Here is a 13797-nt window from a genome sequence, read left to right on the forward strand (position 1 = left end):
CTTTTGGTACACTAGGCACATTTTTTCTAACAGAGTAGAAACTGGTCAAATGGAATTAATAACACACCAGAGGAGTAAGCCCGCCATAATTTTTAAGATTTTATTTTGCAACCCATACAGGCTTTGTTTCTTTCACTCTTGACGCTTCTTTAAATCAAGTTGGTACAATTTGCTTAACTTATATGATATATCAGTATATCATATAGTTTTAGAAACAGAACAGAAAAGAAAAAACTTCAGAAAACGTTGATTTTTTTATGTGAAATAAAACAAAACCGAAGAGGATTTTCACGTGTATCAATGGGAACAAGTGATTTTATGAAAGGTGAAAACACAATGCTAAAACGACTGCTCAAAACATCACTGATTCTAGTCGATTGAAATTCGAAAAAGTCTATCTGAGTCACAAAGATTTTAAGCCGAACAGGAAATGTGTCTTTGTTGAGGTATTTCCTGCGTCCACCCACGTGTTTCGACCTTTAATCTTGATGACGTAATTAATGTCATTTGTTGGTCAGTATTCTCGGAATTCAGACGACAGGATGAGCAACCGGACCGAACCAAATCCCTCGCTCCTATGGGCGCGCAGGGTAATCAACTAAAGTGCCATCTGCGAGTGGACACATTTTATGATTCACACACACCTTCCTTTTTCCTGTACCTTTTTGCTAATGAGGAGTCCAGTTCGTTACTTAGAAGACTTCCCAGGAGACATTTTGACAGAAAGATGGAAAGAATCGCGCCTCTTTCGCCCGAACGTGAGAAAAAATGGACGACATCAATCAAATCTGCTGTTTCAGACGTTGATGGATGAAGAAACACAACCCCAAGGACATATTTTTTTGCCTATCAATTTCCTTTTACCTACCATACTTAACAATAGTGTATAGATTAGTGCATTTAGATAAGACCTAGATCTTCTGTGACTTCTAGATCCTACTAGTATGTAGTCTCGACTTTCGAGATGACAGAGTGCTTGGACGATCTAGGCTAAAACATCATTGTATAAAACCTTGATAGTCTCTCAAAATATTCGCCAAGTTTTATAGCCTTTTGGGGATGTGAGTCATTTTCTAGAAGAGATAATTAGCATTTTATAGCCAATTGTTAGTTTTGTACGATTTTTCCTTACACTCTGACGAAAATGTCAGATTTCGTTATCAAGTTTTGCTATCGTCAGAACAGCCGCCGTTAGCTTCTTTATGCAAAGTATAATCTTGTCATACCACATGGGATTAATGATCAATCCTTTCTTCTTCTCAAAACGCTGCCATTTTTTTCAACAAAACGACAAAATATTAATAGCTATAAGTAACTCCAGTGGAGGATTTTTGCCTCACATTACGTTCATGTAAATCGCTTTGCAACATGTCAGCGAATCGTCTTTATGATTGGGAACAGAGAAACATGAAGGCTTTGTCTGAATCAGATAGCTGTAGCGGGGATCGCTTACGTCGTCGCCCGGCCACCTGCCGCGGTGAGAGAGTGATTATCGTCCGGGGCTCCCCGAGGGTTTGTCGGGAATTTACGCGTGCCATTCTCCTGCCTAGACTCAATTAGACCCTTCTTTCCATCACCACGGTGGATTTTCACCTAAATGGCAAGACAAAGGCCAAACTCCCGGCAGTTAGGTTTTGTTATAAGGTGTGCATTATTTTGAAGTTCATCAAATCGAACTTCATCTGCATGTGGTTTATAATGTTATACTTGCCAGACATGATGTTTGTAACTTTGAAAATTCTTAGAGAACACTCCATACCGTAAAAGAGAAAGAATGCTCAATTTCGTTGAGAATTTGGGAGAAAAGAAACAAGATTTTTGGGTCTTTCACCTATATGCCTAGATGTGCAATAGTCCCGAAGGCAGCGGATAGATATGACAATCTTTTACTTTTCTCTCTAAGTTGTAACATATGATTGGATATAGTCTTAACCACTTAACCAATGAGAACAAAGAAGACATACACGACCAACCGTTTCCTCGGGACAAGGTTGTTTATTCTTAGTCTCAGAGACGGAGTATAAAATATACCCCACACTAGGTGTGGAATAGACCTTCTGTTTTATGATATGGTTACTAAAAAAACTGTTCCTCCAAAACATGGCACTCTTTGGAAATGCGAGGCTCTTTTTTGGCACAACTCTCTTCTTTTGAATCAGTAAATACAGCAGCAATGCTCACAATATTACAAAAGTCATTTGCATAGACTTATCCTTTCTTGCAACAAACAAATGCCAAACACAATCGCTAATGCAACATATCGCTTGGACTTCTTTTATCATCAAGTATTTCATAACTATCTAATCGTAGGGCATCTACTTTCCTAAATTTCTACTCCTAAGAAAAGAAAAGTACGAAAACGTAGTAGGATCACATGACATAAGTATGTGTACAACATGTATAGTATAAATCAATAATAGTCGGAAAATGAGCAGCGAAGGATCTTACAAGTTACCAAAAAACGACGAAAATCCGCACACAACCCACAGATGTTGTGGGGAGTGGGGGATATGCATATTCAAACTATTGCACAATAGGACGTGGAATTGCACATGGAAACGTGTGACGTGTTTTCCGTAACAAAGGAATGTTTACATCTGTTTGGAATTTCGGGGATTTCTAATGGAAATGCCACTTTCTCGTGTTTTGGTTCGGGGTTATCCGAAAAAGAAATATTTTCAGTCACAAAGATTTCCTCAACGACAAAATGACGTTGCTACGACCGGGCACTTGTTTTTCTTACCAACTATCAGATAGTCAGACAACAACAAAAGCCGTTTGCCAAGTTGTCTACCAAAATCGGCCAAAGAAGCAAAGAATGGCAGATGGGCCAGATTATGAAAAATAAGCCAATCTGTGGCGCCAGGGGCACTGGGTTTGTTTTGATTTCCATTCAAAAGTGCCAAATTGGACTTAATTTGTAGCATTCGTAACAAACTTGTCCCCTTGTTCGAGCACAAACTGGCGAGATATTTCGTGACTGTTTTCTTGAAATTGACACAACTTTTATCTACCTAGCAACTTTTTACGTGGTTACAATTGCGAATTTGAACCCTTGTCCATAACACAAAAGTCCTAACAGAAACTAGAGATACAGCGTTACACTATTACATATAAATTAGTCTCATAACATAGCTGCCATTCGAATATCAACTAATAACTACCCGACACCCAAAATGTACAAGGTAAAGCGCTCTGAATACAATACTTAACTTTTGTCCTCAATTCTAAAAGAGGCTCACAAAGTTTACGTCATTTTTCATATCACGATGCGGAAAAAAAACTAGCCGTCCAATTTTTCAGGGAAGCAAGATGCCCTCATTTGTTGTGTTAGAGTTAAACTGTACAGACGCCAGAAGCGAAAACAAATCTGACATATCAACAAAAAATAAACGGTTGCGTCTAGAAAAATAAAACATGGCTAGCATTACACCTAGCGGCCATCGTTGACAGTCCAGAACGTGGCTTACATAAGGCAAAACGTAGAAAAGTTGCTGTAATAGAGACAGCCCTTACAACGTTTAAACGGCTTTTTTGGCGACGCGTTGGAGGTGGATCTCTTACAGTTACTGTGAGGAGATGGCGGCAGGGCTGTGAGCAGGCATCATGACGTGGTGGTGATGGTGGCCGTTATGGGCCAGGTGGTGCGGGATGGGGGAGGGCGCTCCTCGGTGGATGTCGATGTCGTCCCCGCCGTTGTACATGCCGTGGCCGTTGGTCATCAGTCCGTTGCCGTTGACGTGCCCGTTGGCGTGGCCGTTGACGTGACCGTTCATGTGGCCGTTCATCCCGTTGACGGCGTGGTACGGCGACATGCGACGTTCCTTCTGGCGGCGGTTACAGAACCATACGCGCACAACCTATGTGGGACAAAATATTAAGAAAGTGAATAAAAGACCAAAGCGTCAAAGAAAGCCATCGTTACTGTCGTTTCGATTCAAATAGTAATCGTTGTCCTAAAATATAGTTATTGGATGTGAAAGGCTCTGATTAGTGATAATAAAGAAGAAATCAATCATTATCAGTCAACATCAAATTCTGTACGTGCTCAAAGGACGTTATATGAGACGTCCTTGCGTGCTCAAATTAAGAAGTGAGTGGGTCAGTTTCTAAAAGAAGGTGACAATTCCGTTACAAATTGAATGACATTTTCTAACTTTTGTTAGAAAAAAGTTGATCATCATCTTTACCTCTTTGTCAAGGTTGAGTCCCTCAGAAAGTTGGCTAATCTCGATCGCAGACGGCTTGGGCTGCTTGTAGAAGAAAGTTTCCAATGCACCTTTCACTGACACCTGGGGGACAAAATAGTCTGGTATCAGTACATGTAAACATTTGATAAGCTTTGCAGTGTCGTATTTACTTTTTCTTTCAATAGTAGTTATTGTTATTGAAAATCATAACCATCCAAATGATCAATCCTAGAAGCCTTCAAAAACAAAGAAAGGCTAGTTCAAAACAAGTATTTAGTTTCTGCTTTTGTTCTTAAAGTTCCAGAATGTCATTTCAATCAAACATTAACTTGGAATAAGTTACCATTATTAGCATTAAAGCGAATAAAAGTAACTAGTAAACAGTAGAAATGAAACTTTTGACTGATAACTCGTTTACTTCTGTGTTGAAATGTTATGAAGCTTTGAAAGTCGTCTTATGTTAGGCATAGCTTGGAATGGCATGGTCTGTCGCGTGGTGACAAGACGAAAAATGCCCTCCAGTCTTAAGACCTATAATCAAGCAGTGATGACGCAGACCGAACACGTTTCGGGAAGTCAAAATGATAGGGTTAGAGTTAGACAGGAAATACACGCACTTAATCACATTAAACATCTGCACTAGAGGGTAGATCCGTAAAATTGGTAAGAAAAGGGGAAATGGAAAGAAAACGAAAACATCAGAAATATACTGCAGTTTTTCAGAGGCACATTCGATTGGCAAAATACTAATAGGAAATGACTTTTTTGTCAAAATTAAAAAAAAGCAAAGAAATGGAAAATTGGAAGCAGAACTAGAAATGGAAGAAGCAAAAACGAACCAGCAAAAACAACAACCGTGGCTTTGGTAAAATACTAAGAGATAAAGAACGAAAAAATAAAACAAAAACAATTCTGTGTCATTGTCAGAGAGTGAAACTTTGGGATTATGCATGCATGTATGATACCCGAATCAGCGAGGATTCACATGCATCGCCGCTTAAGCAGATCTTCATTAACCTCATCTCATACGCAAACGCCGCCTCTGTTTGTCCACATAATTATGGAAACTTCTATTATGAAAACAAACCAAACTTAAGATCACACGCTGGGTGGTGGAGTCTTGAGATTTTGAGACACGTCAAACATTTCAGAAGAAAATTTCACGAAAAATAAAGTTCGTCCATCATTCCTAAGTCTAAGAAATAAAACTTCACGAAATATTAGAGAGACAATGTACATGGTTTTCTTTGTATGTTTTTGATAACTTTTTATACTCTTTCACCACGGGACGACCAAACTACTTTGAATAAGCTAAACAAGCCATCTATCAAATGGACAGTTCTCAGTGAGGTGGAAGGCCAAAGTGCTTGTGATACAAATGTATCTAATTACCGCTAATCATACCAAAACCAATCTTTATCTTTTAGGAACACATTTTTCCAGCTTCAGTAAAACGTGTTCTTATATACACTTTGAAAAACAAACGTACATCTATACCCAACACTTAAATAAACTTTATACGAAGGTTTCTTTTTAGGGGCACTTAGCAACGGACCACCTTGGTTGAAAACCAATTGGAAAGCACTCGTCAAGTGAGGTCAAATAAGAAGTATTTGTTTACGTGTTTATGCCAATAGTGTTTACTACTGGTGACGTTTTTGGAGGTTTTGAGTGTGGGGCATTGGAATGCCATGTGTACTTTGTGTTTTTGTCATAATAATGATAATATTTTTTTGCGCAGCGCCTCTCAAAGTTACTTAGTTTTAGGTTTAGCGATACGAGAAACTAGTATTTGTGGTAGTTAAAGAAAGAGACTATACTTACTTCGATGCTTGTGCGTTTCTTGCGCTTTCTCCCTGGTGTGATGACCTCCCCTCCTAGCCCTTCGTCTTTGGGTAGAGAACCTGGGCTCATGTTGGAGTCAGCGGTCTCCAACCACTTCTGTAGAAGCGGTTTCAGCTTGCACATGTTTTTGAAGCTCAACTGCAAGGCCTCGAACCGACAGATGGTGGTCTGACTGAGAACGTTTCCGTGGATCGTTCCAAGTGCTAGGCCAACGTCAGCCTGGGTGAAGCCGAGCTTGATTCTCCGTTGTTTGAAAACCATGGCGAATTGTTCGAGCTCGTCGGCGGTGGGAGACTCCTCTCCGTCCGCCTGTTCCCTGTCGTCGTCCCCCTCTGTGCTGGTTGAACCGCCCGAGCCGGCGCTGCCGTTGCTACGATGCTCGTTACCGTTGGGGATCTGTACGATAGGCGGCTGGGTAGCCGACGTGAAGATGCCGTTGAGCCCGCCGTGGCCGTTGACCATGCCGGTGTAAGCGGAGTGAGGGAAGGCGAAGCCCGCGGGGGTACCTGCTGTGGTTATCGGGGGGATGAAGCTGGAAGGTACGGTGGTAGGTAGCGAGCCGCCCGGTGGTGGGTAGCCTCTATGCAGACTTACCGGGTGGCCCTCTCCGTTCTCTCTGACCCCGTTGATCTTCCCGTTGAGCTCCTGCGGGTGCAGGCCCGCGAACCAAGGCGGAGAAGGCGATGTCTCTGACAGTCTAGCCCAAGAAGTTGCGTACGGGAAGGAGTGACCATTTCCCAAACCATTCGTACTACTCTGGTGGCCATTCAGCACGTTTAAAGAGTGGCCGTTCTCCGGCGACTTGTGTGTACCGTGGTCTCCGAAGCCGTTGTACGGGGGCGGTATGCTGAGCAGCCCGGTCCCGTTCTCCAGATGAGGCGGCGAGTTACTCGAGGACGGCGAAGACGAGCTCTGGCTGAACGGGCTCGGGGAAGTCGCCATGTTTTCCACTCAAACAACGCGGTCCAAACTCTGCAATTTACTTTCCTTACTCTCTGTATTATGCTAAGAGAAAACGCACACGACCGCAGGTGACAGGACTACCAAACATCTGACAACTCCAAAGCCCCCACGGAAATTAGATTATTACCACCTCTCACATTTCTAATGACGTCGAATAATAATTCGTCGTGATTGGAGGAGACTAATTTGAATTTGAATATAGCGAAGCGGCAGAACCTGTGATGACCAGTAACGCGGGCGTTGATTGGTCGCCGCCTAGGATATCGCACACTGTGCGCTGTTGTTTTAGCCATTGTTCTCCTTCGGCCTAGCCTGACAATGACAGAGCCTTCCGAGGATTCCACAGCAACAGCACATTGCCTATCCTCATAAATATTCATAAACCTCCACTACTCGCGATACCCCTTGTTTTCACTCGCTTTCTTCTTTTAGAGAAAGTTGAGAAAAACTTTGTTTTCTGTCGGCGTCCGCAAACTCACACCGCCAAGTAACCGCCAATCGACGCGTGGCTGACTTCAGCGGGACTATATTATCAGTCCATACAGGAAATTTGAGGGATGAGTGTGGTTAGCTCACAGACAATCGTTAACGAGTTTACCAACTTCACACCATGGAGAGAAAACGCCCTGTAGTTATTAAACGGGTTGCCTGCGATCAATCATTTTCAAACTACCCCTTCCCCTGTACACAAATCACATGCATACAAGTCCGGGCATTATGTTTTCACATATTTACATCTATAGGCAAGAAATAAAAGGTTGGGGCGGTGTCGTAATGTATTTCTGTGCTTTGGAAGTGGTCTGGGCGACTTTTGGGTGGCCATGTGTTCTTTTGGCGGCCGTGCCACAGCGAGTGGTGTGACGGGTGCCTTTTGAAGCGGCAGGCTCTAGACACGAACATTTGCATCTGACTAGCACACCCCCGGTCTGATACAGCCGAAGGGAAGCTTCCAAAATCCACAATAGAAGTGTGTGAACTCCGTAGGAGAAAAACAAAGAAGAGAAAATTAAACTGGCTTTTGTATCGTTTTTGCCAAAAGAGTGGAACAAGGATTTTTTAATCAAGGCGGCACAACTTTGTGAGACGCGGTCGTCCGATGAGGGCGCGACACCATTCTATTTGTCTCTGAACAGTTCTGTGATTGTCTTCATTCCAAAACATAGAAAAAGAAACCCCAAACTCTATGAACTCAAAGAAAACCCCTCAAACGGTATACTGAGATGAAGAAAAAGCTAGCATAGTTTGACTCTCGAATCATCTTCATTAACTTTGTTGTCAAAGAAAGTTTATTTCGTACATTTTTGTCCCTATGTAGACAAACGCAATCAAGAACGGCATTTTTTTTTTCAGACATAAAAATCAAGTCTACTGCCAAGAACAAGCCTGGCGCCACAAAATCAAGCGTTAATCTCTCAAAACAAACAAACAAGCGTGGATTTTGGTAACTTATAATCTACTAGGATGATTGTTGTACGGCAAACAAACATCACAACCTGTTCGCAGTTTTAGTTGTACAAGACGAATATTTTCTTTTGCGTCGACAAGACCGTGAGAACCACTTGAGACTGTCTGTTTGATAGTCCAAAGTTTCAATTACTTACATGTAATGTTAACTGTAGTGTTATACTTATAGTGTTGAATTGTGGACGAAGAAATCGAGTAATGATTGATACGACCGTTTTTGTTACTTCTTGTAGGGTTTCTCTATGGGTTTTATGCAGAATTTGTCAATATTCATGCATTTTCGTTGATAGAAATGTTAAAAATCTCACTCCTTTATCTTAGAAAAGTCCAGTAAATTCTAAATGATCATAATACCAAATTTCTGAAGTCAATACTACCACAACATTCGCGGTTTCATATATCATGGCGATTCAGAGATTCAATGTACACTAAATTCAATACTAGGTTGACCAAATGACCTATAGATAACAGCCTATTGTTATGGAGCAGTGTCCTATCCATTTATTTATCCTTTATGTATCGTTGTACCAAGGAGGTTAAAGAAAGTGATTCTTTAACCTCCTTGGTTGTACATTAGCAATAGAATTTGTATATCTTCACACTATTTCAGCATGACACTGTAGTTACCCGCCCAGTCACTCTTTGTCAAAGACCCCTATCGGAAATAACACAAAGTGCAGCACTCTTTCGGTTATCGTGTTTGACGATTAAAATTCCGTTGCGAGCAGAATATACAAAAGTCATCATGTAAAATGTTCTTATGAATAAACAACTTCACAATAACAATAAGATGTTACCGATTATCGTTTAATGAAGAAAAAGTTTTCAACATTTCAGACCCCCCTCCTCAATGTAGTGGGAGATTCCATTTCAAGCATGATGGGAAGAAAGATGGCGGGAAATTTGCCCAATATTTTTGTACAAACTTTATCAACTGCGATTTAGACGTTTTAATGTGCTTGATGTAGAGTTTGATCGAAAGAAAACACAGAAGTCGTGAGATCTTGAATCATGGAAGTGTAAAAAGCAATCAGGTGCGTCATTTTCTTCAGATGATGATGGCTCATAAGTGCAATAGTTGACCATGAGAGCCGGGGTGGGAGGGGGGCAGAAATATCCTTAGACTGGCCAACCATTGTTTGTTTGTTTGTTTGAACCTTTGTTTCTTCATGAAAGCTCACGTCAGCCTGCGGCCGCTTTTCCTTGAGGCTATGACTCTTTGAGGGAGGAGGAAAGTGTTATTTGAAGTATATAACAGAGATACAGTTTACATGCATATATATAGTTTAATGTAGTTGGGCCTTGCTGTGTGATTGGGATCTTCTATCCACCCTATTACTAGTAAACATAATTGCTGATAATCATATCATACATGCCTTACCACAAGGTTGTTATAGTGAAATATATTATTGTGAAAGAAGCACGTAACACCACAAAAACATAGTCTCTACCAGACTCCGGATCGCTGGAAAATTGTAGAAATGGAACAAATAGAGAGGAAATAACCGGCCAGGGAAAAGCTCGCGATCGCGTGCTGTTCCCTTGCCGGTTATATTCCTCTGGCCGGCTTACTCCTCTGATTTGTTCCATTTCTATGATTTTTCCAGCGATCCGGAGTCTGGTAGAGACTAACAAAAACGGGTGTAGTTTTATTATGATAATTTTGAGGACGATGCTAGGGAAAATTTCCTGCATTTGCTTGCAAATTTTCTCCCCATAATTCTCACCGTCGATCTTTCTAATGAAATGAGTTGACAGACGTTATTTTGATATGTGCAGACACAGATGGGGTCATATGAGGACAGTTATGAGCTGGAGGGGTCGATGACCCCACCCCTGTCTCCATGTGAACCAATGATGATTGACAGCGACCATCATCCCCCCACAAGTGCAGACTTCTCACAGGAGGGAGGTGAGATAGATTACTAGTATTAGCTTGTCGTAGCCTGGTTTTCAAATATTAATATTACATGTATATAGCTGCCAAATCTTTCTCTTTGAAAAATATTATGATGAAAGAGATTTTGCATGGAAAAGAAGGGTTTTAAAGGATTTATTGGTATTAGAATCCCCCATTTGAGCCCTCCAATGTGCAAGGCAACTCTGCCCTCTGCCCGAACATCTGGAAGTAGATTTTTGAAACCTCCTTCATGTCTTTGGCACATGTAAATAAATTAATTAAAGACAGCACAGGCACGGTGAGCTCTTCTCAAAATTCAAAAGTAATAATGTAGGTGTGACCCCTGCTGCTACCCTCCTGTCAGGCGAGGAAACTGATATGTGGCAGGGACAGCCTTCCTCTATACTCTTAAATTCTACTTGACTGGATGGCAAATGAAGATTAATTGTGAGGTGGTGCTCTATCATATAGAGCAACTGTGATTTCAAATCTGGCGGCACAGTATGCGGGATGTGCGATCATTTCGGTCGCACTTAAGAGCTCTCTTCAAACAGTATGTTTCTGGGAGTCAATGAAGGTAAGTAGCTGTTTGTTACTTTCAGATAAAGAAGTCACAGCCTATTGCATAGTCTTGTATTACATTTTTACAAAGATGCTAATGACTTTTTGCTCTTGATCTTGATTCCACAGATAGTGGCTGTTCCTTGCAACTTATCTGCTTTAAGTGCCATGGAGAAGTCACTACAGAAGGAGCGCTGCCTCCTTACAGGAACACTTATATCTGTTCAGGTGTTCTGCACAGGTAAGACCCTAGTGTAGGTATACTTGTATTAGGTTTGGATACCAGTACAGAAAAATTCAGGTACAGGCAATTCAAGTACAGGTATGGTACAGATCTCGAGGATCAAGTCCAGGAAAAACTTGTTATGTCTTTGTTGATTACCCCTGTGACACAAGAGCACATAGTATTGTTTTTGTGGCCTCTATTTCTGTGTCTGAAACTGCAAAGTCACAAAAACTTGTTTGAGGATGTCTGGTGATCTCTTGATTTCATCAATGTGTTGTTCCTTCTATTTTTCCTCGCAGACTTCTAGAAGGAGAGGACCTGAGTCCCCAGCTGTTCCGAGGTCGTTTGTCGGAGCTGTTTGGGTACAGAGTCCTCACAGAGTCTGCAGCTGTGGAGTCAACACAGAAACTCTTCTACATGGGCAGGTCAGGCAGTTTTTAGTGGTCTTGTGAGCTGTAACGCTAACTCACCTTTATCTATGGTGTAACCTAGGTTCCTTGTTGTAAAAAAACTGGGTATTTAGACTTAATTAGAGGTTTCAGGTCAACGACGTGGGTTTCAAATGTCAACATTTTCAAAATACTTAGTATGGCAATGTGAAAATACCTTCCGTCAACTAAACGATCCCCAAATATCCTATTTTATGTACAACGGATATAGGTTACCCAACGGATATAGGTCAGGGCTCGAAATACTGGGTGCATGTGCACCCTGATGCACCCAAAATTGGAGCTGTGCACCCAATTATTTTCTGTGGGTGCACCCAAATATTTCCTATGTTTATGTATGTAAAGATTTTTTGTTTATGTATGTATCAAAGTATACATCATATTCTTGACCTCTACATGTTAGATAATAAAAATGTCTGCCATGGTACTTGTTTAAGAATTTGATAGCTTGTAGCTAAGTTTTAATATTAGGTTATCACTTAAATTTAAGTGGTGCACCCAAACATTTTTTGGTGCACCCAATTTTTTAAGCTGGGTGCACCAGTGCACCTAATCCCCCAAATGAATTTCGAGCCCTGTAGGTGAACTAACGTTATATGATAATAATGTCTAAAGGCTAGGAAAAATGTTTCCAGTTACCTAACGGACCCTAGGGGTGAATACCAGTTGTTGGCTTAATAAGGTCCAACTTAATCAAGTCCAGGTTTAGGTCCAGAGGTTCAGGCTCAACTCTGGACCATCATAATTCATATTGATATTTGATTGATGTGTCTATTTTTGATTCCTTTTTTATCCATGACTAACAAGCAGAGGGGAGATAAAAAATACTTTAATGTTTATCAAACATATCCTAGAAGCATGAAACGCTAGTTCACCTTTATTCGCGGAGTAACCTATATCCGTTGTACCTAAAAACAGGATATTTAGGAATATGACGTAGATGGACAGTGGTTTCAAATTGCATTTTTTTTCTTCATTATAATGCAGTTTGGGACCTCCGTCCGTCAACTTGATATCCCTAAATACCCTGGTGTTAAATACAACGAATAAAGGTTACCCTGCGAATAAAGGTGAACTAGCGTTATCTTTTATCAGTTGCATTTGATAAAAAAAAACTACAAACCAGACTGGTGTGGAAAGTGGAAGGATCTTTATGATATTTACTAGTAGCTGTTTGCAAAATTAAATTTTTGTTTCCCCCCCCCCCCCCCCCCCCTTTCTGGCAGCTTTACTAGTTATTGTAGCAGTTCTGGTTTACATACATGATATATTGTAAACACAGAAATTTTGTGGTAGTTTCATTTTTGCTGTTTTGTGTTGCCAATTCATTGCGAACTTAAAACCACCAAAAACATTTTTCCACGGCAGTAAGATACTACAGTGCATGGTGCTACTGCGAACTTCAAACCGCCGTGAAAAGTCCTCCGAAATTAAATCCCTGCAAACTGAAATGCATTTACCGTATATCGTTCCTAATTGTTTGTTAGTGGTTACTGATTTGTGCTGTTTTACCCACAGACAACAGTTTGGCCAGTTGGAACAACTCACAGAGGAGGGGTCATCCTGGGTCACTGGAGGTGGGTGTGGTAAAAAAAAATGTCATTGCAGTTGTTTCTGATTCTTTTAATGGTTTTGTCAGATTGTCAGTTTATGAGATATTCCAACAGAGGGCTGAATGGTCTTTGTTCATCAAACATGTTAGTTGATAAATACAAATTACCATTAAACAATTCATATCTACTGTCTTTTATTCTTTTTTCCTATGTGATAGGTTCTGTAAACACAGAGGCACTCCATCTCAGGCAACAAGTTACAGACTTCCTACAGTACATCAAAGTCTTCCTACACAGGTACAGGATCTCAGTATTTGAAAGCTGTGGTAACAGGAAAATAAACAAAACAAGAAAAAAATATGATATAAGATGGCTGCATTTTCATTAATTGATTTGATTAATGAAAATTCTTACTGTATTGTATGTATTCCTAGAATGTATGTAACGGCATATAGAGCATACCTAAACATAGACTTGCTCCCGTCTGTCTGGTCCATTGGTTGTTTCTGGAGAACCGCCATATCTATTTTAGGGTTAACATGATACATGTACTAAGTATTTGCGAGATTGCTTCATGAAAATGCTTGGATAAGTAGAATTGAATTTTGTTAAAAATAATATTTTTCAAAGTAAAATCAATTTCTGA

At 40.7% G+C, this 13797-nt stretch overlaps 1 protein-coding gene across 1 annotated transcript; it reads right to left on the bottom strand.

The window, feature by feature from the left end:
- Nucleotides 1–1975: 1975 nt before the first annotated feature.
- On the bottom strand, nucleotides 1976–7138 carry LOC118422765 (POU domain, class 3, transcription factor 4-B-like). The gene is made up of 3 exons (XM_035830510.1): nucleotides 6015–7138; nucleotides 4191–4292; nucleotides 1976–3860 (listed from the first exon to the last, which is right to left on the bottom strand). The coding sequence occupies exons 1-3, from the start codon at nucleotides 6975–6977 to the stop codon at nucleotides 3567–3569; spliced, it is 1359 nt and encodes a 452-aa protein (XP_035686403.1). The 5' UTR covers nucleotides 6978–7138; the 3' UTR covers nucleotides 1976–3566.
- Nucleotides 7139–13797: the final 6659 nt, after the last annotated feature.

Source organism: Branchiostoma floridae, chromosome 9 (genome assembly GCF_000003815.2).
Source record: "Branchiostoma floridae strain S238N-H82 chromosome 9, Bfl_VNyyK, whole genome shotgun sequence".
Classification (NCBI taxonomy): Eukaryota; Metazoa; Chordata; class Leptocardii; order Amphioxiformes; family Branchiostomatidae; genus Branchiostoma; species Branchiostoma floridae.